General features: G+C 37.1%; 1 protein-coding gene across 1 annotated transcript in view; it reads right to left on the bottom strand.

Moving 5' to 3' along the window:
* Window positions 1–26,604, bottom strand: part of LOC144195748 (transmembrane protein 132B) — a 114,036-nt gene that overhangs the window by 42,017 nt on the left and 45,415 nt on the right. The window contains exons 3-4 of the mRNA XM_077715568.1: window positions 25,955–26,523; window positions 9,769–9,906 (exon numbers count right to left, since the gene is read on the bottom strand). Of these exons, the coding sequence (XP_077571694.1) occupies window positions 9,769–9,906; window positions 25,955–26,523 (707 nt within the window). The remainder of the gene's footprint in view (window positions 1–9,768; window positions 9,907–25,954; window positions 26,524–26,604) is intronic.

The raw sequence follows: 26,604 nt of genomic DNA, 5'->3' as shown, positions 1-26,604 counted from the left end.
CCACCCTTAAAATTGCCTTAAAATCGTTGAATTTTACAATTTCTTCCATATAAGCCGCATCCTTAAAATTGCCTTACAATCGTTGAATTTCAAAATTTCTCTCGTATAAGCCGCACCCTTAAAATTGCCTTACAATCGTTGAATTTTACGATTTCTCCCGTATAAGACCCCACCCTTAAAATTGCCTTAAAATTGTTGAATTTGACAATTTCTCCCATATAAGCCGCGCCTTTAAAATTGCCTGAGTTTTTAAGTGAATTTTTCCACATTTTATGCACGATGTGGTTTCTTTTTTTCTTGAATTTCATAATAAATTGACCCAAAACCAACTGAAAGTACCATAAAAATACCCCAAAATCAGCATAATGCGACCCATGAACATGAAGTATTCCAGAAACCAATGATCCAAAATTGATTGAATGTCTAGTCCCATATTTTCTCACATATAAGCCACCTCTATGGATACGCCGTACCCTTAAAATTGGCTTAAAAACATTTAATTTGACGATTTCTCTCGTATAAGCCGCCCCCTGATTGACAATTTTTACCTCCATATTCATGGTTTTAAAAGGGAGTAAAAATGTGTTACGTTGAAGGGAAAATCTTGAGAAAAAAATGTTTTAATCTAAAACCAAGAACACAAAAACACTAAAGTGACTATAGGATAAATAAACATTAAGTTAATATCAGTTTTTCAGATAACTATAGGGAGTTTTTAGATAAATATGTTACTTTGAAGGGAAAATCTTTAGAAAAATCATCGAACGTGGTATTTCTAAGATTCTGTATAAGGGATTGCTGGATTGGACATTTCTAAAGTGTTGCCTGCACATAGACAAATTCAAAAAGGAGGTCAGGTGAGCGGTACAACCAGCAAGTGTGTCCATAGCGGTCTACTTTGTCATCCCTAGGTAAGAAAGGCAGCCACAAGTACGTTTTTTCCCACATTTTATCCAAGATACGGTTTATTTTCTCCTTAAATTCCATTCATAGACGTCAAAATAAATTTTATCTGTTTATCTTTTCTCTATTTCAAAACAAATCACCCTATTGTCCGCATTGTCTTGCCTTACGACATTCCATCTTTGTCACCTTGCAGTTTCATGCATATCAGGTCTAATTTATGCGCATATAAGCCTTACCCTCAATCCTGTCATCACTATTTTGAGCTACAAAAACATCCTATACACTCAAAAATCCACCAAGTTTGAGCTAAAACCAAACACCCCCTCGCCCAAAACACATCCACGACAAACAAATCAAACATTAGCAACCCGTATTTTTCCCACAAACCACCTAAACTCAACCAACTCCCTTTTTTTACGGCATTTCCGCCCAAAACAAAAGCCCACCTTTGTTCCGCCTTCATTTGAATTCACGGCGTCACTTCTCCGCCCACTTTCTCTTCCTCCCCCGTCACTACCGAGGAAATACGGCAAACAGATGGCAAAACGCGGGAAAAAACGGAAACGGGAGAGAGAGAAAAAATAACAGCAGAGGAAACGCTTGTTAGCGCCCTAGCGGCCCAAATAAATGCGAGATGACACACCTGACTGATAATTAGTCTCAGGAGCATTGGTTTGCCGTCAACACACATCTATACGTGTAGCGCCACCTGTGTTTGTGTGTGTGTATTTGTGTGTGGTAGCTAATGGGCATCCTGGCACACATAATCACCCCGTTAATCACCACCGCTTCGCGCCGCACCCGCTTTAAAAAAGTCAATAGCGGTCCAAAAGGGTAAAATGGGACACATCCGTCAGTGTGTTTAATGGGCGTTACACATGAGGGACTAGCATCCCGATTAGCCACTTAGCCGTGTCGCTGGATTTTTTTAAAAAATGAAGGGGAATTTTACGTGATGTCTGTGAACGTTACATGGAATTTGTAGGGATTTTCGAGCTGATTTTTATGAGGGGTTTCTGATTGATTTTTGGGGGGTTTTTATGACATCTTAAAGCTAGTAGAAGAAAAGATAGTAAAAGGTCCAATTAGCTTGTTTTATTAGTATGGAAAAGGTAACAATATAAACAATTGGGTTTACTATATGGAGTATTTTTGTTTCGATTTTTTAAAGGGTTTTTGTTGTTTATTCAATGATGGATTATACGTAAAAGGCTGAGTATTTGTAATATGTACATAAATTGGAAAATATATATTTGTCATACAGTGTAAAACCTAAAGAATACTGGACACAATTATTTAGTAAAATATTGTTACAATAAGCGTGTTTTGTGAAATCTAATGTTAGCATATTGTGTTAAAATTTGGTTGCTATGTAGCATGGCTAGTTTTTTTTTTTTAAATTAGGGTTTATAAATTAAATGCAGACTTATTGGTGCCCAGGTTGCCCGTGGATAGCCTTTATATTCATAAGAACTTTTAAAAAGCCAAATATTTGTAATACATGCATAAATTGGAGCAAAAAATACATTAAAAATATTGTTTTATTCAAAAAAAATTGGTCATAGTAAAAACCTCAAAAATCGTGGACACAAGTAACATTATTACAATAAACATGTTTTTGTGAAATCTAACGTCAACATATTGTCTTAAAATTTGGTAGCTACGTAGAAAATACTCATAAAAATATCTCAATTCTCTTAAAAAGCTAAAAAAGTTATCCCTCTTTTTTTGCAGATAATTTAGATCAGAAATGGACGCGATAATAAAAAAAAATGCAAAGTAGGATTAACCCTGTTATTACTACATTTTCACCCCTATAAAAATACAAGAACATTATATATAGATGTATAGATGTATAGATGTATAGATGTATAGATGTATAGATGTATAGATGTATAGATGTATAGATGTATAGACGTATAGATAAATAGACATAGACATATAGATAGAGACATATAGACATATAGATAGAGACATATAGACATATCGATAGATATAGATAGATATAGATAGATATAGACAGATATAGACATGGATATACATAGATATACATAGATATACATAGATATACATAGATATACATAGATATACATAGATAGACATAGATAGACATAGATAGACATAGATAGACATAGATAGACATAGATAGACATAGATAGACATAGATAGACATAGATAGACATAGATAGACATAGATAGACATAGATAGACATAGATAGACATAGATAGACATAGATAGACATAGATAGACATAGATAGACATAGATAGACATAGATAGACATAGATAGACATAGATAGACATAGATAGACATAGATAGACATAGATAGACATAGATAGACATAGATAGACATAGATAGACATAGATAGACATAGATAGACATAGATAGACATAGATAGACATAGATAGACATAGATAGACATAGATAGACATAGATAGACATAGATAGACATAGATAGACATAGATAGACATAGATAGACATAGATAGACATAGATAGACATAGATAGACATAGATAGACATAGATAGACATAGATAGACATAGATAGACATAGATAGACATAGACAGACATAGACAGACATAGACATAGATAGACATAGATAGACATAGATAGACATAGATAGACATAGATAGACATAGATAGACATAGATAGACATAGATAGACATAGATAGACATAGATAGACATAGATAGACATAGATAGACATAGATAGACATAGATAGACATAGATAGACATAGATAGACATAGATAGACATAGATAGACATAGATAGACATAGATAGACATAGATAGACATAGATAGACATAGATAGACATAGATAGACATAGATAGACATAGATAGACATAGATAGACATAGATAGACATAGATAGACATAGATAGACATAGATAGATATAGATAGATATAGATAGATATAGATAGATATAGATAGATATAGATAGATATAGATAGATATAGATAGATATAGATAGATATAGATATAGATAGATATAGATATAGATAGATATAGACATAGATAGATAGATATAGATAGATATAGATATCCCCCGATTCCAAAAGCCAGCCCACCACGTCACCCTGTCACTTATCGATGGCCGCCGTCAGTAAAACGTGGCGTTTTGGGGGGCCTGTCAAGAACACCTTGGCTTTTGTATCTCCCGTCTTTTAGTCTCCGCCCCCTCCCAAGACGCCAGGCCATCTTGCCTCCCTCCATTTCCATTTCTATATTATTTCTCCTTCATTCTTTGCTGTTTATACGGCGTCTCACTCTCGTTATCTATTTCCATCTCGGCTTCACTCCGCTAACAAGACGCTTCCTGTCTGTCTAGCGCATCTGTTGATTACCTAATTAGCTAACAAACACACACACACACACACATCAAACAAGATGGCGAATGGCCTCTTTTGCAATCAGTCTGCTTTGCCAAGCTTTTATCATCTACTTTAAAACAAAGTATAAAACAAAAAAATATCAAAAAATAGACCAAAGTTGTGATTGGCTCTGGTCATATTTTTTTGCTCATGTTGTGCGTCATTAAACTTCAAAAGTCGATAATTTAGTTGAACGCAAATGCATTTAGGGAGGAAAGCAATTTCAATAACATTGTTTTATTGCAGCTTTTCTTCCTCAAAATGAATGAATTATTTAGCAAACAGTTTTTTATGCAAATATTGTGTTCGCTTGATCGTGAAATATGCAACAAATTGGCGTTCAGATTTTTGTGTGGGCTTAACTTTTCGAAACTGTTCCAATTTTAGGGTTATTAATACATTTGTAAAGAATCAGCCATTGGCCTTTTTTTGCCCTTTGGTTGAGCACTCGCAGTTGGTTTTTCCGCTCTTTTTAACAGCGTTTTTAGCCATTTAGGCGAAGGCGAAGTCCCGGGAGAGCCCAGGTTGTTCGCCGGCCGGCCGGCCAGTTCGTGCGCGGCCAGGCGCTCAGCACTCAAGGAAGCTGCGGCTCGCCTTTTTGATTAACGTGATGAAAAGAATCAATTAAACAGGAGCCGCGGGAATTCTCCGGCGAGAAAGAGAGAAAACCCACACAAAAAAAGGACAAAAGAACGAAGAGCTAAAAGTGTTTCGACAAAAAAATAATAAAAAACGCAGAACAAGAGATTTATTTTTTGGAGGTTGTTTTTAAATTGTAGTTATTTTATAGTAGTACCAATTCAGCCAAAAGTAAAGAAAGACTAGTTGATTGTTTTGATTCTTTGCGTTCACATTTTGGTATTTGACGGAGATGTTTATTTTATTTCCGCAAATAAATGTATTTTACATTTTTTTTTCAGAAATTCAATGGCTAAAACGTGGGAAAAAAAACATATATTGCATAAAACATGAAAAAAAGCACCATCTTACCTAGGGATGACAAACTAGACCACTACGGACATACTTCCTGGTTGTACTGATCACCTGACCTCCTTTTTCAATTTGTCTACATGCAGAAAATACCCTTTCGACATGCTCAATCCAGCAGATTATCCTTTCGATTAATATAGAATCTCAGAAATATGATTTTCTTAAGATTTTCCCTTCAAAGTAACACATTTGTACTCCCTATTGAAACCATGAATATGGAGTTGAAAATTGCGAATCAGGGGGCGGCTTATACGAGAGAAATTGTCAAATTCAACGATTTTAAGGCAATTTTAAGGGTACAGCTTATACGTGAATGCGGCTTATATGCGAGAAAATATGGTGAATGGGTTTTTTTTGGGGTGGGAGTAAGATAGCAATAGTTATGGAACTTTGTGAGTCAAAACGGATTATTTTGTAATACTCTGACACAATTCTATTATTAATTAGTGTATAAAAATCTGCAATTTACACATTTTATGAAAGATAGTTAAATTTTTTCTTGAATTGTATTCATAGACGTCAACATACATTTTGTTTTATAGTGTATTATCTATTTATCTTTTCTCTATTTTGAAATAAATGACCATATTGTCTTGCTTTAAGCCGTTTTGTGCATGTCAAGTCTAATTTATGCGCATATAAGCCGTACCCTCGATTCAGTTATCATTTTTTAAACTCCAAACATAACTTATATGTGATAAAATCAGTATCTTATGTTCAAATAAAATGGATGAATGAATCTCCTGACATTTTTATCTTATGCTAGCATTAGCTAACGCCACGCACCACCTCGCCGGTCCTCCGGGGACAGCGGCGGGAACACGGCGGGTCCCGAGCGGGTCGCCTAATTAGCCGCCATGCCCTGTTCCCCGGGGGTGCTTAACGGGGCGAGGTATTGAGAAATGGAGTATTAGCACAGCGAGATGGGCTTATTTAAAGCGTGGCCTACAAAAAAGGAGGATATTTGTGTAATGACTTTATTCCGGGTTCGTGATGGAGTGCGCCCAGGTGGTCCAGGTCATTCCGCTGAGCGACAGAATGATGCTAAGCTAGCGAACCAACGCCGCGAACAGTAATTAGCCGACGCGGGTCATCGCGCGGGGGCTAACGTTGAGATGGGATGTGACTTTGAATTAGCATTAGCATAAACGTGTACAAAATGGAATTGAACGTATGTAGATGTTTCTTATTAATAGAAATTCAAGTGGAGGATTCATGTTAGAGGAAAATGCCGCGGGTTTATTTTGTAGGCAATTATTGTATTCATAATTATGATGTGTAGGTGTGTTGGGTTAGAATTATGCGGGTTGCTGAGGGTTTATTGTTTGGGGTTCGGGGAAAGAAGAGGGTGTTTTTATTCGGGCATTTTTGAGAAAATGAGGAATTTAGGCATCAATTTGAATAAAAGTACATTGTTTTACATATTTTGATCAGTGAAGTGAGGCATATATAGAATATAGAAATATTTCATAACTTTAAATGGATTTTATGTGGGGAAGACCATTTTAGATATAATATTTAGATTCTTTTTTTAAATAAATGGATTAAAAAAACTGGATTAAAATCTCTAAATATTCAGTTTTTTATAGATCTAAAACAATATTTATTTTATCTTTTTTAAATATATATTTAGATTTTAGAAAATTATTTTTGAACAAAAAACAGAAAAAAATTATTTAAAAAATGAGAATTATTAATTTAAAAGGGGGAAAAAAATCAGAGAATGTAAATTACATCTATACTCATTTTAATTTGATCCTAAAACAGAAAGTACTCATGATTAACTTTCCGGGGCGCAAAAAAATGAGGCGGCGGGCCAGATTTGGCCCCCGAACCACCACTTTGACACAGGTGAAATAGCTAATCTGGACATTGCTAGAATCCAAGGGCCGTTTCTACCAGGAAATCCTACTGACTCACCATAGAATGAACCTCCAAATAAATATCATTTACAATTCTGAACCAAATCCAGCTAGCAAACCGAAGCTAATGACAAGACGGCATTTTGAATGACACCAAACCGATGACCCGTTGCTCCCTTAAGAGAAACCCATCCAAACTCAGCACTTTTTACTTCTTCTCTAAGTGCAGGAAGACATTGAAGTTGGATGCATTTACGCTCCCTCTCAAAAAATCTTCCTAGAGGAGTTTAAAGTTGACGGGTTAAGTGTTGTGTTCCCTTCCCACGACCTTCCTTCCGCCAAGTCTTTTTTAAAAGGAGATTCTATCTTGTTGGATTCCTAGCCATTAGTTTGAAGGCAACATATCGTCGTTTTCGGGCTAACCGCTAGCGTCACGAATGCGGTTTTATTCGTCTGGTCCTGTCGTGCATTTCATAAATTTTACATGGATTTATCATAAGTTATTTACTGGGACTTAGTGTAGTCTGCTTCTGTTACAGTAAAGAGGAAATCCTCATTTTTCAAATTAAGATTGCTATTTTTTTGCCGAAATTGGGTGTAAACAGTAAATTATTTTGTTTTTCTTCTGTTTAAAAATATTACAAGATACCGTGTTACTACATTTAGTTTTGAAATAGAAGTACCGTATTTTCTCGCATATTAAGCGCCTTCGCGAATAAGCCACACCCTTAAAAATGCCTCAAAATCGTTGAATTTGACAATTTCTCGCGTATAAGCCGCCCCTGATTCACAATTTTCACCTCCATATTCATGGTTTTAATAGAAGTATAAATATCTTACTTTGAAGGGGAAAATCTTGCGGAAAAAAATGTTTTTGATCAAAAACAGAGAACAAACATGAGAAAAAAATTGTTTTGATCAAAAACCAAGAACAAACATGAGAATTTTTTTTTGACCAAAAACAGATAACAAACATGAGAAAAAAAATGTTTTGATCAAAAACCAAGAACAAACATGAGGAAAAAATGTTTTGATCAAAAACCAAGAACGAACATGAGAAAACAATGTTTTGATCAAAAATCAAGAAGAAACACGCTAAAGTAATGATAGGATAAGTAGGAATTAGTTAATATCCGTTTTTCAGCTAAAATATAGCCTAAAAAACAACAACATATTTCAGACGCAAAAAAATAAATACAAGGGCAGAGGCTCACTTGTACTATAAAAAAAGCGACTTTAAATCTGTAAAATATGCTAAATTCCACTCATCCAGATATCAAAGGTCTCAGCAAATTAAAATAAACCTGCGTTTAAGGTCTTTAAAGGAGGATTATTGTCTCAAAGAAGGTTTTAAATACGTCTAAGATTTCAAAATAAATGTAATGGTTTAAGAAAATATAAAACGTATACAAATCCATTGTGCTAGAAGAAAAGACACAATGTACCAAAGCGCATGTGATGAATTCCCACGCTCATTCATAAAAAAAATATATAAAAAGAATGTGCTAATATCTCATTAGAGATTAATACCCATCAGATCCTATTAATTAGCCAGACAGCCCACACAATCTCGCTTTACGAAATGTGCGTGTGTGCGTGTTTGACTCCCACCTCAGTTGCCAAGCTATCGGAATAATTAGGACGATGTATCATCTGTTACATGGATCGTGTGTGCATTTTGGAATTTGTTCCTGCTGGAATAAAATATTCGAACAGAACGATTCTAAATGTACAGAAGGAATTCACAACATCTTGGGTCAGCGCGAGTTTCTTGATTGCCATACATGGGCTACATGATAAAGACAAATTGTACAGACTCATCTTGAAATCTAGATTTAGATCTCGAGATCTGGCTCCATATCTGACTCCAGATCTGGCTCCATATCTGACTCCAGATCGAGAGCCATATCTGGCTCCAGATCGGGAGACAGATTTGGGTCCAGATCGAGAGCCAGATCTGGCTCCAGATCTAGCTCCAGATCTGGCTCCAGATCTTGCTCCAGATCTAGCTCCAGATCTAGCTCCAGATCTAGCTCCAGATCTAGCTCCAGATCTAGCTCCAGATCTGGCTCCAGATCTGGCTCCAGATCTGGCTCCAGATCTGGCTCCAGATCTGGCTCCAGATCTGGCTCCAGATCTGGCTCAATACCTAGAGCCAGATACCTAGAGCCAGATCTGGGTCCATATCTGGTTTCTGATCTGGCTCTAGACCTAGAGCCAAATCTGGCTCCAGACCTAACTCCAGACCTAACTCCAGACCTAACTCCAGACCTAACTCCAGACCTAACTCCAGATCTAACTCCAGATCTAACTCCAGATCTAACTCCAGACCTAACTCCAGACCTAACTCCAGATCTAACTCCAGATCTAACTCCAGATCTAACTCCAGATCTAACTCCAGATCTAACTCCAGATCTAACTCCAGATCTAACTCCAGATCTAACTCCAGATCTAACTCCAGATCTAACTCCAGATCTAACTCCAGATCTAACTCCAGATCTAACTCCAGCTCCCTATCCAGGGCTGTCGAACTCAGTTTGGAAGGCAGGCCACATTCATCAGTTGATTCAAATTCTGATGTCAAGTTAAGAAAGACATTCCGATATCAACGTTTGTAAAAATGGATGCATCCTACCTGGCGGTGGAAGACGATTTCCTCTGGCACATGACAGCCAACGAGCCTCCGCCGGGCGCCATTTCCTGTTTGATCTCCCAGGCCACCAAGTCGCTAGGTTTCACTGCCAGAAAACTGATACCAGACTGGAACCACACCCTGCACAAAGCAACATATCAATAATTTAATAAACTCTGGTTCAGAATTTCATCGAAAATTTCCATTTACTGTTCCAAATAAGCGTTCAAGAAACAATTACAGTTAAAATATGTCTTCCAAATGTTGATTGTTAGTTAAAATTGGCAATTTAATGCAGATTTATGATGTCAAATTGAAGTTATGGTCAACTATTAAGATTTAAAACAAGATCAGGGTTTCAATTTAAGGTTTTTAAATGACATTTGGCAAAGAAAGGTTAGAATTTGGTATTAAAGTTTCAAATTAAAAGTTAAATGACATTGTCTTCACACGTCTTCTTGAAACGGTTGTTATTAATTGGACGTTGTAGAATGCGGGTGTAGTTCGTGTGTTGGCAAACAAAAACGCTTGTGCGGCCTCTTGAGTTTTATTGGATGGAAGACACAAAATGGAGCAAAAACAATGTGATCATTATTCTTCTTGTTTTGATTCATGTGTTGATTCAAGTCGTGCCAAATACATCACGTGCATTTTTCTCTATATTTTCATTTTTGTTCCCTATAGGGGAAAACGGACATGGGTAGCATTCCAAATAAAAATCACTCGGATGAAAAGGAAATGTATTCTTTTGGAAAATGACATTTTCAAAAGTTTTTTTTAAGCGACTAATCAACTTATTGGAGATTAGGTGAACACCCACACAAACACACACAAATACACAAATATGGCTCCTTTGATTTTCCTATGAATGACAGAAGAGTCTGTTTTGCTCACTTTGAAGATATTCAATGTAAAATAGTAATGATAATAATAACTAAAAGTGTTCCTATTGGAACTATAGTCTTAAATAAAGTCAAAATAATAAGTGAAAATAGTCTTCAAAAAATGTATTCAAGTCCAAGTAAATAAATATTCGATAAAATGAATAAATTAGAAATTAGTAACATTTAAGGGAACTTCTTATAGTTTCTATTTTAAAAAAGATAATAATTCTTAGCATATTTGCTAAATGTGGATGGAAAATTGAGTTAAAAATGTACAATTTTAAAAAAAATTCAGTTTTCACAAGGGTCGCAAGGGGTGCTGGAGCCCATCCCAGCTGATTTTGGGACACCTTGATTCAGTGGTCGTCCAATGGCAGGGCAGACGAAGACAAAACAACCAGTCACTTGTTGCTAGGGGAAATTTAGCTTACAATTTAGCAATTTAGCTTACAATTTAGCAATTTAGCTTAGCATTTTGAGCTGTGGGAGTACCAGGAAAAAACCCACAAAAGCCCGGAGAGAACGTGCAAACTCCACATAGTTGGACTAACCTAGAATCAAACCCAGGACCCCAGAACTGTGAGACCGAAGTGCTAAACACTCATCCAACGGGCCGCTTCATATTTCAAAAACCGTAAAAAAAAAGTGTTTTCTGAACTACGAAAACCATTTTTTTGGTGTGTAAAATGAGGGTGTCGTGAATTTTGCTCAAGAGGAAAGGGTTAAGGCTAAGAAGCCATCTTGAAGGGGGCGGGTTGAAAAGAGGGCGGCGAGTGACAGTGAGACGAATGGAGCCAGAAGGGAAAATGACAGGACGGCAGCGGCGACCTTTCCCAGACGCATGAGCAGCGTCTAAACAAATAGACTGGCCGCCTTCTTTCTGCACGCCAGCGATTGTCTTTGACGGACGCGGCGGTTCCGCCTCCGTCTGTCCGGCCAGGTGTTGTGCTGTGATAACTCAACTTTTTCTGTTTCTATGCTATTCCTTTTTGTACTTTTGTACTCGGAAAGGATTCAATGACTGGAAAGTAAACTGTCTTTTTAAATACTTTATATTTATGTTTAGATACTTTGAGTGATTTCACACAAACTCAGGAAATTCCTAATTTAACGTGGAAATGAAGGATAATACTAGAAAACTGGTAATATATATATATAGATATTTTTTTTTTTAAATTGGAGTGCGCCCCCTTAATTGATTGCACCCTTAGGAGTCGCCCATGTTGCCTGTAGCAAAATCTGGCTCTGCATAGTTCTATAAGGACTGGCATTATAATTCAGCAAAAACATATATGTTGTAAAATTTTAAGAAAAAAAAATAATTTTGAAGAAAATGCCCAAATTACGAGAAAAATATTAAATTACACCAAATCCAAGTTCAATAGAAGTGACCAAAATTATTTGAAAAGTAAAGTGCAGTAATACCTCGAATATCGTGGTTCATATGGACCAGACATAATCGAAAAACTGAATTAAAATATATATAGACTTTTTTCTTAGTCCTAGTAGGAAGAGTGGTTTCTAATTACAAGTTTAATTTTTACATTTTTATGAAAATTTATATTAATATTAACATACAAAAAAGTTTTTAAAAAATCCCCCCAAAAAATCTGCAAAATTTGAAGCATAAAATGGCAAATTATTACTTTACATGTAATTTTTGGCGTCAATGTAATAATCCTTACTGTAGTGAAAATTTAAATGCTGTTAATTACTAAAAGTTAAAATATGTATAGTTTGAGTTTGATTGATTTAATAAGAGACAGCCCATATTAATGAAGACATTTATATTCACGTAAATGAACATGTAAAAATATGTAAGATTGTCGCTAAGGGCCATAACAGTTTTAAAAAAAAACTAGTTTGTTGGAAATTCCCAAAAAATATATATATCCTACAGATAAAAAAAAATGTACTTCAAAAATAAATAAAAACATTTAGAACTGAATTAAACACCCAACACCACCAACCAAAACACAACAATCCCCTCTCATTTCCAATGTATTTAACATCACCAAAAATGATGTTTCTGACGCAACAGCACCCCAAAAAAAACCGTTTTCCTTTCTTTGAGTGCCGTCCCGTCTGAAATTCCAGCTATTGCCGAGCATATTGCTTGAGCTTAAGGCAAAGTGTTCCATCTCCACGTCTCCTCCTGGAAGGTGCACTTGGCGTCGTCCTCTCCGGCGCTCCCCCGGAATCCTTTCAACATACACCTACTCACCACCGTCTCTCATCCCGCTTTCCTACTCCCTTTCCTCAGAGTCCCTCTCGTCATCCTCTTCGTCTTTTTCTTCTTCTTCTTCTTCTTCTTCCCCCGTAACTCTTGCTTCTTCCCGCTGTGCCACGTTTACGTAACCATAAAAAATATCTTTCTTATCCTGACAGCGTTCAGACTGACAAAAAAAAATGGCTTTCCTGATATGTTTTTTTTGGGAGGAATCAATTTTTCTGCATTTACATGAAGTTTTGTTTTTTTCTGGAACAGCATGGAAAACAATACCTTTACTTTAGATTGTTTATTTGGTAGATTTTTGCAAAAAAAAAACCTTTTTTTAGATGAATAAGGCCAAGGGTGTTCGCAGGTTGCTTTAATGTTAAATTGATTTCATGTGGGCTGGATCATTTTAGATATAATATTTAGATTTTCTTTTTTATAAATGGATTAAAAAAACTGGATTAAAAGCCCTGAATTTTCAGTTTTTTTATAGATCTAAATCAATGTTTATTTGAGCTTTTTTAGAATATTTCTTTAGATTTTACAGAATGATTTTTGAACTAAAAGCAAAGAAAAAATGGATTAAAAATGACAATTATTGATTTAAAAGGGGAAAAAAATCAGGATATGTAATATACATCTATACTCTTCATTTTAATTTTATCCTAAAACAGAAAGTTGGTATTTTCACGACTATGAGGCGCACCGCATTATAAGGCGCACTCTCAATGAATGACATTTTTTTCCATATATAAGGCGCACTGTATTATAAGGCGCACTGTCTATTTTGGAGAAATTTTAAAACTTTTATTTGCACCTTATAGTGGTGAAAATAGGGTAATTGCTATTGACTTCGAGGTATGAAACACTCACTACGTTACAGTCACCTCTAGAGCCAGCCATTGTTGATGTTTTGGATTTTTTTTGTATAAAAACTTGCAGTGGGGGAGGAGCTATATGATGGAAGATGTTATAAACTAAGATGGCATCTGCATATTTAACAGTATTGTTTCAGTTCAGGCCTTTGTGTTTTTTTAATATCTGACAGTGGTGGTTTTTGGTTTTCGGTTATTTTTCCATATATAAGGCGCACTGCATTATAAGGCGCACTGTCTATTTTGGAGAAAATTTAAGACTTTTAAGTGCGCCTTATAGTCGTGAAAATACGGTACACAAAAAACAAGTTTCCACGCATATAAACGCTAATTGTTTTTTAGTTCTTCTATTCAAGGTTGTGTTTATGCTGAACAATGCTAGCGAATGGTAATCTTCCATTTTTAAGCAACTTCTCTCCACCTGCCTTTTCATAACAAGACAAAGTTATATCCTGCCATCACTGTGAGCTTTCTACTCATCTTATTCATCTTTTTATGGTTCTCGTCTTGCTTTCCCAAGCAGCAGGTGCGCCGTCGTCGCGCTGTCGTCGCTAGCTAATCAACGTCTGCAAAACGTTCGTTTTTTCGGACGCCGGCCGCTAAAAAAAAAAACGGAACTTCGGAACAAACGTGCGGCGTTGGTTGGACATTTGAGTCGAGGAAGAAGAAGAATGTAGTAATGAGTCCTCCAGTGGAGAGTGATAAGAGGAAGGCTGATTTAATGAGACGTCTGGCAACGCGGGACACCCCGCGATAGGACTGGACTACATCACATGACATAAACTGGAAGATCAGATTGCAAGCCACGGGATAGTTTTTTATTTATTTGATGGGAGGTCGTTGATAGGGAGGATTCTGTAAGTGTCTGTGCCCCGTCTGTGTCGTAAAATTCATGATTGTTTCTTTCAATTGGTTCATTTTTTGTGGTTTAGGGTTCTTTGTAGGAATTTGGAATTTTACTCAATTATGCGAGTATGAAAATAAATATTTAGTATTGCAGAGTTACAAAAATATTTGTTTATTCGACCGCAGGTCGTTGATAGGCAGGATTCTGTAAGTGTCTGCGCCCCGTCTGTGTTGTAAAATTCATGAGTTTCTTTCAATTGGTTCATTTTTAGTGGTTTAGGGTTCTTTTTTTTAGGAATTTGGAATTTTACTCAATCATGGGAGTACAAAAATGTATTTTTAGTATTGCAGAGTTACAAAAAAATTGTTACAAAAATATTTGTCTATGTCAATCTACGCAAATTTCCCACAAAAAAAAGTATTCGATGAAAACCTTAATGCAAAGAAAAAAAACTGTCACTTCTGTCACCAGTGGTTTCTATATTCTAGCTCACAGGTTAGCGGAGAGCCAGATGTGCCTATCGAAAGAGCCACATGTGGCTTCCGAGCCATAGGTTCCCTACCCTTGGTGTAAGGTAACATTACGGATCTCGTTCTGCTAATCACAAGATGAGTACAGTACAGTACTTTAATGAATTAGATGTGATCCCTACTAAACACTAATCAGGCTAATTGGAGGGAGGGGCGGGCTGAGGGCGAGCGAGTGGGTGCGGGGAGGGAGAGAGAGAGAGAGAGAGAGAGAGAGAGAGATTGCCAAATAAAGACGATACAAATGAGCTTAGCGGCGCTTATAGACGTGGACAATAGCCACCAGCTATGTTCTTTCAACGGGAAGGCTGACAAAGACGCCATGAAAGAAGTTGACGCGGGAATCTAAGATTAGTATGGCAGAGGTAGGCGATGGAGTTTCACGCCTGTAAACACGTGTTTACCGCAACAAAAGCCGTAGCATCAAAAGCGGAGGTGGCTTTTTCCTAGTGGCATTTTACAGTGACACGTAGAAAAGTAAAGATCAATAGGATGTCATTTTCAAATGCTTTTTCAGATTGGTTCCTTTTTCGTTGGTTGATCATAGTAGTAGTAGTGGTAGTAGTAGTAGTAGTAGGAGTAGTAGTAGGAGTGGTAGTAGTGGTAGTAGTGGTAGTAGTGGTAGTAGTAGTACTAGTAGTAGTAGTAGTAGTAGTAGTAGTGGGAGTAGGAGTAGTAGGAGTAGTGGTAAGTAAGTGTAGTAGTAGGAGTAGTAGTAGTAGTAGTAGGAGTAGTAGTAAGTAAGTGTAGTAGTAGTAGTAGTAGGAGTAGTAAGTAGTGGTAGTAGTAGGAGTAGTAGTAGTAGTAGTGGTGGTAGTAGTAGTAGGAGTAGTAGTAGTAGTAGTAGTGGTAGTAGGAGTAGTAGTAGTAGTAGTAGTGGTAGTAGTAGTAGGAGTAGTGGTAAGTAAGTGTAGTAGTAGGAGTAGTAGTAGGAGTAGTAGGAGTAGGAGTAGTAGGAGTAGTAGTAAGTAAGTGTAGTAGTAGTAGTAGTAGGAGTAGTAAGTAGTGGTAGTAGTAGGAGTAGTAGGAGTAGTAGGAGTAGCAGGAGTAGCAGGAGTAGTAGGAGTAGCAGGAGTAGCAGGAGTAGCAGGAGTAGCAGGAGTAGTAGGAGTAGTAGGAGTAGTAGGAGTAGTAGTGGTCGTGGTAGTAAGTAGTGGTAGTAGTAGTAAGTAGTGGTAGTAGTAGTAAGTAGTGGGAGTGGGAGTAGTGGTAGTAGTGGGAGTAGTGGTAGTAGTGGAAGTAGTGGTAGTAGTAGTAGTTTTTAATAGTTCTTCAAATCAAAAATGCAAATAGGACTCATTTTTTTAGTTTTGTGAATATAGATAATACATTTATGCTGCTTAAAAAGTAGTAGTTTGGTAAAGACTGGCATAGTAAATTAGGGAATAGTACAATTGTAGTATTTTTAAATTTCTGACAGGGTCCATTAGTCATAAGAGCTGAAGTAATGTCCTCACAGAGGCTAATGGGCAAATTAGCACGGCTAATTACCTGCAACCAACTAGCCAGCGGGAATCGAGGCGGTCACGCAGGTGAGCCGAACGGCTGTTTCAAATAAACTTCCGGTTCGAGATCAACGCTTCCCCGACAAATAAAAAAAAAAAACTTCTTATAATAGAAAACTAAACTGCGAAAAAGAAACGAATCAGCAACAATTTGAGACAAAATATCCCTTTAAATTCTGAAAAATGTTACCAATTTAAGCTAATTAAACATCGGTTAGTGTCAATGTCAGACATTGAGTTCATTTTGAGTAACTTCCTTGCAATATTAATGTACTAACTGGTCACTTTTGTAGTATCAAAAAGGACAGTAAAGGGTACCGCCTTCTGGAAGGCGCCACAGAGCCATAACAGCCAAGACAAACAGACCTAACGACAATAACAGAAGCATTTGATTCCATTTTGGATCGTTTTTTTGGGCCTTTTTGTTAGTAGGACATTCAGATCTCAGACTATTGTTAGCCAAAGTTTGGGAGTGACAAACAAGTCGAGGAAAATGCGGGTTAAAAACAGCAAAACAATGATAATCAACACCCCTTGACACACTGTCGACACATGTTCCCAACACGCATTCTCGGCTAGCACACACGCTTCACACCATCCAGGCTTCAATGCGCTAATTAACATCAATCCATCGAACCGGAATCTGATAGGCGGCGACGTTGACGGCGAAGGGGGGACGGAATTTGGCGGCGTTCAGAAACGTAACGCGGGTGGTCGGATAAAAATTGGACAACAGTAGACTCTCCTTAAAAAAATAGTTAATGTTTGAAAGGCTAGCAAAAGCTAAAGTGTGTCTAATCTGGAGTGTGCCAGGAATTCTGGAAAACAGCTCAAGTCAAGGATTGGAAATGGCGACCTGTCAAATACTTTTCAGGCTTGGAAGGAACTTGAATTTTACGCTAGGTCGCTGAAATAAACCAATAGTTTCCATTTATTTGTTGTCTAGGTCGTTGGAAGAAACCAATAGTTCCCATTTATTCATTTAACATAAGGCTTATGCTCATATGGGGGTGCTGGAGCCTATCCAGCCTTGTTTCCCTTATTAATGATTGCAATTACGCTTAATAAGTGATAAAAATAAATGTACAAATGCAACACACATAGGGTGCATTTAATAGTCTAAAAGAATTCTCATAAGTGCCCAATATTGGACAAAATGCATAAAATTTAAGATTCTGTATGGGGTACATTGCTTACTGACACGCTATGTATGTATATCGTCGTCTACCAGTGACCAAGACGATCTGGAATAAAACCAAAATGGATAAAACGAGATCGGCTTTTGAAAAAAAAACGTATTAAAAATAATGAAAATTGTGTACAAAAGTGTTATAAAGTGTACACAATTTGAAATGATCAAAAAAACCTATAAAATATGTGGAAAACATATAAATTTAAATAAAACCATAAATATCTCATAAAAGAACGTAAAAATCTCAGAAAAAAACGTAAAAATCTCATAAAAAAACGCAAAAACGTAGTAAAATATCTCGTAAAAAACGTAAAAATATCGTAAAAAGTGTTATACGGTGTACACAAATTAAAATCATCAAGAAAACTATCAAACATGTGGAAAACGTATAAATTGACAGGTAACCGATTCGCTGAAAATGACAAAACTGCGGCTGATTTCCTATCAAACAATTTTTTTGTCCAAACTTAGCTTAGCATCAAAAATTTAACACCATTTTTGATTGGGAACATCCAGAATTTACAATTCAAAAAGTGCGCCCCAGTTTCTAAAATGGTTGGGATACCCCAAGGCTTAGAACTCCGCCCCCTACTGAAATTTTTCCGGTTAACTTCACGCCGGGAGTGGTCAATAAACGAGGCGTTCGGTCATCCCACTCCACGCCGCCCACTCGTGTCTTCCGAGAGTGCTTGTACTTATTCGGGGTGCTTCTTGATATGCAAATGCGGGTGTGCGTTTGATTTAGCCAACTCGACGTTGCTACAGAAGAGCGCTCCATTTAGACACAGGCTCTTTTTTGCGCCGGGAACGCCGCGGCGCCTCCTTGAAGCCGAGCCACGCTTTGCTCTTGATGCGCTCGCTTACCTCTAAGTTACCCCAGAAGCTGGGAAATGGAATTTGGGGCTTGGAATTTTCCTCCAACGTACCCTTGAAAATAGGCTTTGGATCATTTTGGGAGGGAGGAATCGCTTCAAAGGGAGGTTCCAGTTACGGGAATATATGTATAGCAATTTTTAGGCTAATCCTCGTCAGGGTCAAGGGGTGCTGGAGCCTGTCTCAGGTGATGAAAACTCAGAAAAATACCTGTTTCAGCCTGAGTAAAAAATTAAATGCCAACTTGTGCAATTCTTTAAAAATGATATACTATATTCCTTGTCAAAATAACTCACCCCACTACTGCTTTAAAAATAGTAATAATAATAATTTTATCTTTAAGTTGGCCATGAATGAATTGACTGTTTTAACGCAGTTAAAATTAATTTAATACAAGTTATCTGAGAAATTAAAAAATAAGAAATATACTTGTGTGTTAACATAATTGTGAAAGTACGTACTGTTGTATTCTTTAAAATTAATTCTAGTGAAAATTGTTGAAGGTTGTTAAAAAATAAGCCTTTGTAAAAGAATAAATAGAAAATCAACAAATATTTGCATGGTTGTTTTCATTTTATTGAGTTGTTGTTTGAAAAATATTACTTGTTTATATATTTTCCGTATTTTCTCGCATATAAGTCGCATTTGCGTATAAGCCGTACCTTAAAATTGCCTTAAAATCGTTGAATTTGACAATTTCCCTCGTATAAGCCGCCCCCGAGTCACAATTTTCCACTCCATATTCATAGTTTTAATAGGGACTACAAATGTGTTACTTTGAAGGAAAAATCTTTAGAAAAATCGGCGCACATGGACAAATTAAAAAAGTAAGTCAGGTGAGCAGTACAACCAGAAATTATGTCCATAGCAGTCTATTTTATCATCCCTAGGTAAGATGGTGGCGCCCTGGGCGAACAATGGCAGTCATAAGTGAGTTTTTTCACATTTTTTTGCAGTTTTTTTCTTAAATTTCACTCCTAAACATCAAAATACATTTTGTTTAGCGTTTAATCTGTTTACATTTTCTCTATTTTTAAATAAATGACCGTATTGGCCACATTGTCTTGCGTTAAGTCTAATTTATGCGCATATAAGCCGTACCCTCAATTCAGTCATCATTTTTTTAGCAACAAACACGGCATATACGCAAAAAATAGCTAAAATTAACTTTTTTTCTCATCCAAAACAAACTTCAAAACATTTCCAAATGCTATAATATAGCTATTTTTTCATTCATTTTCAATTGCGTGCATCCATATTGATTCCAACCTCCCCTCCTAAATAAACCAGTGCACTAAAAAAACAGCATATTTTTTGATGAAACGAACAATCAGTGTGGGTGGAGATGTTTCCCGCCAACAAACAAAAGCTCTTCCTGGCTTTTTCTCGCTTGCATTTTTATTTATTTTTTGCACCTTGAGTCCCATTTGTCACGCCAAACATATTGTCCCTTTTTTAAAGATTTGCAAGTCAGCCCATCAGAATATTCCCACTATTGTCCAAAATCGCAATTCAACGGCGAATGGCTCCGTCGGCGTCACGTGGGTCGACTTGAATTGTACTTTTTTGGGGGTAGTAAGTAAGAAAAGAAAGCGCGTTGTCGAAAGGGTGATGCAAGCTGTTTGGACCTTGGCTCGCCTTTAATTCTCCCGGCGATTAAAGTCCTCTTTAAAGCGCCACAAAGGCCCAAAGCGGCTGAATGGAAGTTTGTTTAAAGCCAGGCTGCAATCTCCACCATTTTTTTTTTTTAAGTCAGCGCCTTTGCTTTTTTTCGACTGCCAGAAACAGTATACAAAAAAATAAAATCGATATTTTGGTCAATTGGCAATAGATGAGGGATCATAGATATGATCTGTAGAGATTTGAGAGATCATTATAGAACTATATTGCTTCATATACTATGTATTATGTTTTGAAAGTGGCAATAATCGTATTTTCTCGTATATAAGTCGCATCCGCGTATAAGCCGTACTCTTAAAATTGCTTTAAATGGTTGACTTTTATAATTTCTCTCGTATAAGCCGGCCTGTGTAAAAGCTGTACCCTTAAAAGTGCCTTAAAATGGTTGGATTTTATAATTTCTCTCATATAAGCCGCCCCTGATTTAAAATTTTCACCCTCATATTCAAGGTATTAATAGGGAGTACAAATGTCTTACTTTGAAGGGAAAATCTTAAGAAAAATCATCGCAAGTGGGCGTATAAAAAGTTGAATTTGACAATTTCCCTCGTATAAGCCGCCCCCTGATTTCCAATATTCACTGTCATATTCATAGTTTTAATAGCGAGTACAAATGTGTAACTTTGAAGGTAAAAATCTTAAGAAAAATCATTGTACATAGACGAATTCAAAAAGGAAGTCATGTGAGCAGTACAACTAAGAAGTGTATCCGTCTCTAGGTGCAAAAATAGCATGAGATACACATTACGCAATGTTATTCAATTATATTAGCCTAGCTTGTCTATGAAATTCAACTTTACAAATCCAAACCGATATTTAACTTCACTTCTGATCAAATATTTTTGCCAATTTTGCTCTCAACTTCAAAATTTGCCTAAAACGTATAAATCCAAAAGTGAATAAAGGTCAACAAAATTACACAAAATCCCCCAAAACGTCCTGTTTTGTACTTTGTTTCTTCTCAGCATGTCTTGACATTCTATACGACAAAGATGACACTATCTATATAAAGTACATATTAAAATGTCGTCCTAAATCGATGACTGAAAGGAATCTGCGTTACAAAGGCTTTCTCTTCAGAATGGTTGAGAGAGAGAGAAGAAAAAAAAACTGGGTTTGAGGCTTTTGCTCATCTCCATCAGCCACGTACGTTTCTATAAGTAGAGCCTTTATCTGCTCGCAGGCTTCCACATGTTTTTTCCTCCTTTCTTTCCGTTCCATTTCCTCACAATGGCTTTCTTTCCGCTTTAATTCACGACAGAGAGTGGAAAAAAAAATAAAATGCAATTCGCCAGATCATTTTCTCTCATTGTGCATTTCGCCTTTTTGCTCGGCACCCTCGGGGAGCCCCCCCATGGCTCCCCCATAAACAATTTCAGACTTCCAACTTCTATCTTACAATATGTATACAATCAGTAACAGTAATATGTTTCATTATTATTTTAGTCATGTATTTAAGACGACTGACATTTCTTTTAGTGTTATTCCAATGCAAAAAAAACACTGTCTTATATTCGGGTCGATACGGTATAGGATTTGTTTCAAAATAAAAGACTGTTGGTTTAGCCTTGAAAATTCAGTATTTTCACATTTTCTATAAAATTCATCGTTTGGTATTTTTTGTTTTTTGTCAATATATTTGGCGCTTCTTCCGATATGACACTAGGCAATTAATTGTATGTTATGCTAGCCGCTAATATGTTATGCTATCTGCTAGCGTATGTTGTGCTATCTGCTAGCGTATGTTGTGCTATCTGCTAGCGTATGTTGTGCGATCTGCTAGCGTATGTTGTGCGATCTGCTAGCGTATGTTGTGCGATCTGCTAGCGTATGTTGTGCGATCTGCTAGCGTATGTTGTGCGATCTGCTAGCGTATGTTATGCTATATGCTAGCGTATGTTATGCTATCTGCTAGCATATGTTATGCTATCTGCTAGTGTATGTTATGCTGTCTGCTAGTGTATGTTATGCTATCTGCCAGCATATGTTATGCTATCTGCTAGCATATGTTATGCTATCTGCTAGCATATGTTATGCTATCTGCTAGCGTATGTTATGCTATCTGCTAGCGTATGTTATGCTATCTGCTAGCGTATGATATGCTATCTGCTAGTGTATGTTATGCTATTTGCTAGGGTATGTTATGCTATCTGCTAACGTATGTTATGCTATCTGCTAGCGTATGTTATGGTATCTGCCAACGTAAATTAGGCTTGCGGTTAGCGTGCTTTTTTGTAAAGACAGCAAAACTAAGTTGGACAATGTTTTACTCTCCTAGGATGTTTTTAATGGATTTACCGTAATGCTTGGAATGGGAGGGGGGGTATTTTTACGGTAAACGTCAGATGGTTTGATCACAATAAGTAGCATGCCGAAAATAAATAAAAAAAACAGACACTAAAGCGGTTAGGGCCATAAAAAAAATTGAATTTAATGCATAACCAAGGCGCACTGACCGATTGGGAGCATTGACCATTTTAGAGAAAATCTTAGACTTTTAAGTGTGCCCTTTAGATGTAAAAATACGGTATTTACTAAACAAAAACTTAAAAATTAAAGTGATTTAGGTGAACGGTGTAATACATTTTAAATTGATTGTTGAATCAAGATGGTATAAAGCGATGGTATGAATTTCAAGGCATTAAAAATGAAAATTTGGTACTTTTCTGAAATAATTGCTTAAAAAAAAAATTTGGTGAACATTTTTGGGGGATTTCCCGACCTTAGTGAAGTTCTCCAAAGTAAAATATTAATAATATATACTAAACTGACCTTAGTTACACCACATTCAATTTCCATTGCGTATTATGAAAAACGCTGTAAAGAACCCTATTTTTTTGTTCTTTAAAAGGCCCTACATTGTCAGCGTCCACTCCGTTTGCGTGCTATTCCATCTCTCCAGTAGTTTAGCATAATCACATCCACGTTGCTGTGATGGAGCACACTTGGGTTTGATTAGGACACACAAAGACACACAAAAACACACACACATTGTGAGCTCCACTTAAACCATATTACATGTCTGACTGTGTTCCTAGTATGTCAGATTATCCACTTCTGGCTGAGCCTGAACGGAATATACTTGGGGAAGCGCCAAAAACAGGGCACATTGAACGCATCGCTGGACCAGGTGTGGCTTTTCCAGACCGAGAACGCGGGAGAAAAATGTGGTTTTAATCCTGTAACTACAGTGCTTCATCAGATTTGATCAATTTGTGATTACCCAGATAAAGATTTTTTGCAGGTTTACTGAACTGAATCCTGCCTCAAAAATGGGAGTTTTCAGTGAAAAAAAAGGAAAAGAATATAGCAAAATTGCAAACGTTGTGTAATAGAAGAATAAATATACAGTAAAGTAATGATAGTAAAATTGAGAACAACATGCATTGGTTGATATAATAATTTTTGGGATAATTATAATCTAAAAAGACAACCAAATGGAGTTTTTGGTGGTCAGAAAGAAAAAAACATGAATAAGTTGGACTTTTGAGTGTTTGTCATTGGCTCAAACCAAACCACGATAAAGGGGTAACTTATAGTCCGTAAAATACCGTAGTTATTATTTTTTTGGGAGAAAATGTTTGCACGCATTTAAAAACAGCCCAAACATAAGGACTTTTCCAAACTATAGCCAAACCACGATAAAACGGGTAACTTATAGTCCGTAAAATACGGTAGTTAGTATTTTTTTGGTCAATTTTTTTGGTCCATTTTTTTGGTCCATTTTTTTGGTCCATTTTTTTGGTCCATTTTTTTGGTCTATTTTTTTGGTCCATTTTTTTGGTCCATTTTTTTGGTCAATTTTTTTGGTCCATTTTTTTGGTCAATTTTTTTGGTCCATTTTTTTGGTCAATTTTTTTGGTCAATTTTTTTGGTCAATTTTTTTGGTAAATTTTTTTGGTCAATTTTTTTGGTCAATTTTTTTGGTCAATTTTTTTGGTCAATTTTTTTGGTCAATTTTTTTGGTCCATTTTTTTTGGTCCATTTTTTGGTCCATTTTTTTGCGCGCATTTAAAAACATCCCAAACAGAAGGACTTTTCCAAATTCAAGCCAAACCACGATAAAAGGGGTAACTTATAGTCCGTAAAATACACAGGTTATTACTTTTTTGGTCAAAAAATGCACACATTTTAAAAACATCCCAAACAAAAAGACTCTCCAAAATAGCTGACCTGTACGACACCACGATTTGGCTTCACTTTAGTCCAAATAGGTCAATTGCAACCCATAAATGGTGGACAATTTAAAGTGTGGCGGACTGAAAAACGGACAAAAAAACGTGTTCCAAATGTTAGCCTCATCCCGTACGAGCGCTTCTTATCGTAAACGTGTCCCTGGCCCGTGTCTCATTTTCTGTTTTCCCTCTCTTTTGGCACACGGCATGAATATTCATGAGCGCGTTATTTGCATTGCTGGCTCCTGAAAAGAGGCTGAGTACACAAAGGTGACAGCCATCAAGCTCGGGAGGCGGCGGCGGTGGCGGCGGCGGCATCGGCGGCGGCGGCTGACAGAAAGAGGTGGTTGGGGGAGGCGAGAAAAGAAGTCAAAACAACGGGGGGAGAATAGCCAGCGGAGATGGAGAATTTGCATTCTTCCCTCGGTTGGGACTGAATTGGGGCTTTTGACTTGGAAATGACTCAAATGACCCTAAAAATGAGGAAAAAACTGCAAAATAAACTCTTTGTGTCGTTTAGGGATGGCATTTTTTGTGGATTTATTCTTGATGGACAAGGGTATTATTGGAAATTTTGAATAATGTAAGTGGATACTGTTTGTGGGTTTTTTTGGGCTTGGAAATTTAGTGTTTTTTTTGTGGATGTTTTTGATGGGCATTGTTATTATTGGAAGTTTTGAGTAATTGTGGGTTGAAAGAACATAGTTACCTAAAAAATAGTTTTTGGGGGCATAAGTGTGATTTTTTTTGGTGAAAAGACCAGACAAAGTTTCAGGAAAGAATAAAAAACAGTTTTGAACAAAAAGAATGGTCTTATTGAGGACTCATACCTGCTTTTTTAAGCCATATTATGTAAGTTTTTCTATCATTTCAAAGTGTACACTCTATAGTCTATAACAACTTGAAATAAATGTTTAAAAAAAATAGTATGTTTTTTTTTGTAAAAACGATCTGGTTTTACCCATTCCCACTCGAATCCAGATCGAAAACTGTCATTTGCTAATGTTGTCATGTTTTTTTGCATGATATGCACTCATACATCAGTCATTTCCGCCCTTTTCACGATATAAATATAGCGTGTCAGCAAGCAATGTACTGAGACAGTCAAGCTGTCAGCGCCATCTACAGAATCCTAAATTTAGTGCATACTGATTGGGCATCCCGTCCACTTTGGGGCAAATTTTACACTTTTAAGTGGGTAAATATGTGCCGTATTGCATTTGTACGTTTTTACTGTGTCTGTATTCTCACCCTCTTGCTACAGTGACAATGAAATTTCCCAAATATGGATGAATAAAGTCATCTAATCTAATCAAATCATCACTTAAAAAGGGGAGCGATTGGTCAACTTTGACAAGTATGAGGTCTAACCTAGAAAACCTTCAAAAAAACCAAGTAGAATTTCCATCTTACCTTAGAATGAACTGCTCAGCGAGCGACTCCGTCTTCATGTAGACGGCAAACGCCACCGTTTTCCCCAACCGGACGGGACTAGGCGGGACCAGGATGTCCACATTCCGGTCCATAGTCAGCAATTCCCCTTGTGGCGTCACCGGGCCCACACTCATGTCCACTGACCCAATTTTCTGCATGTCCTGAAGACCTCCATCCACCAGGGGGATCCACGGGTTCATGCCCAGACCCCCGAGAGACCCAGCGTTCGCATTGGGACTTTTCCAGAGCTCGTTGACATAAGATGGACACTCCGCCCTGGCTCCCTCTACTGGTATAACGGAGAAGTAAACATCCAGAGAGGGCAGCGTCCCTTCCGTTGGGCGTCTCCTGGCTTGGAGGGGCGCAAACCAAGCCAGGGGGATTTCCAAGCGTACCACGCAGACCCCCATCGGACCTTCCAGTCGACAGCCGGCCGAGGGCGCCGACTCGCCGGGGTCTCGCACCGCCAAGGATCGGACACAAGGGAGGAGACTCGGGGGTGTCGGGTCGGACTCGTCCCAACGACGGCCGGCCAAATAAAAGAGAACCTGAAAACAAAATGGAGAAACACAATTGTTGGATTGGGTGACGTTGATGTGTCGTTAGCATGTAAGCTTTATTTACATATG

This window comes from Stigmatopora nigra, chromosome 4, assembly GCF_051989575.1.
Source record: "Stigmatopora nigra isolate UIUO_SnigA chromosome 4, RoL_Snig_1.1, whole genome shotgun sequence".
In the NCBI taxonomy this organism is placed as follows: Eukaryota; Metazoa; Chordata; class Actinopteri; order Syngnathiformes; family Syngnathidae; genus Stigmatopora; species Stigmatopora nigra.
The sequence above is the reverse complement of the archived record's forward strand: the minus strand, read 5'-3'. Positions and strand labels throughout refer to the sequence as shown.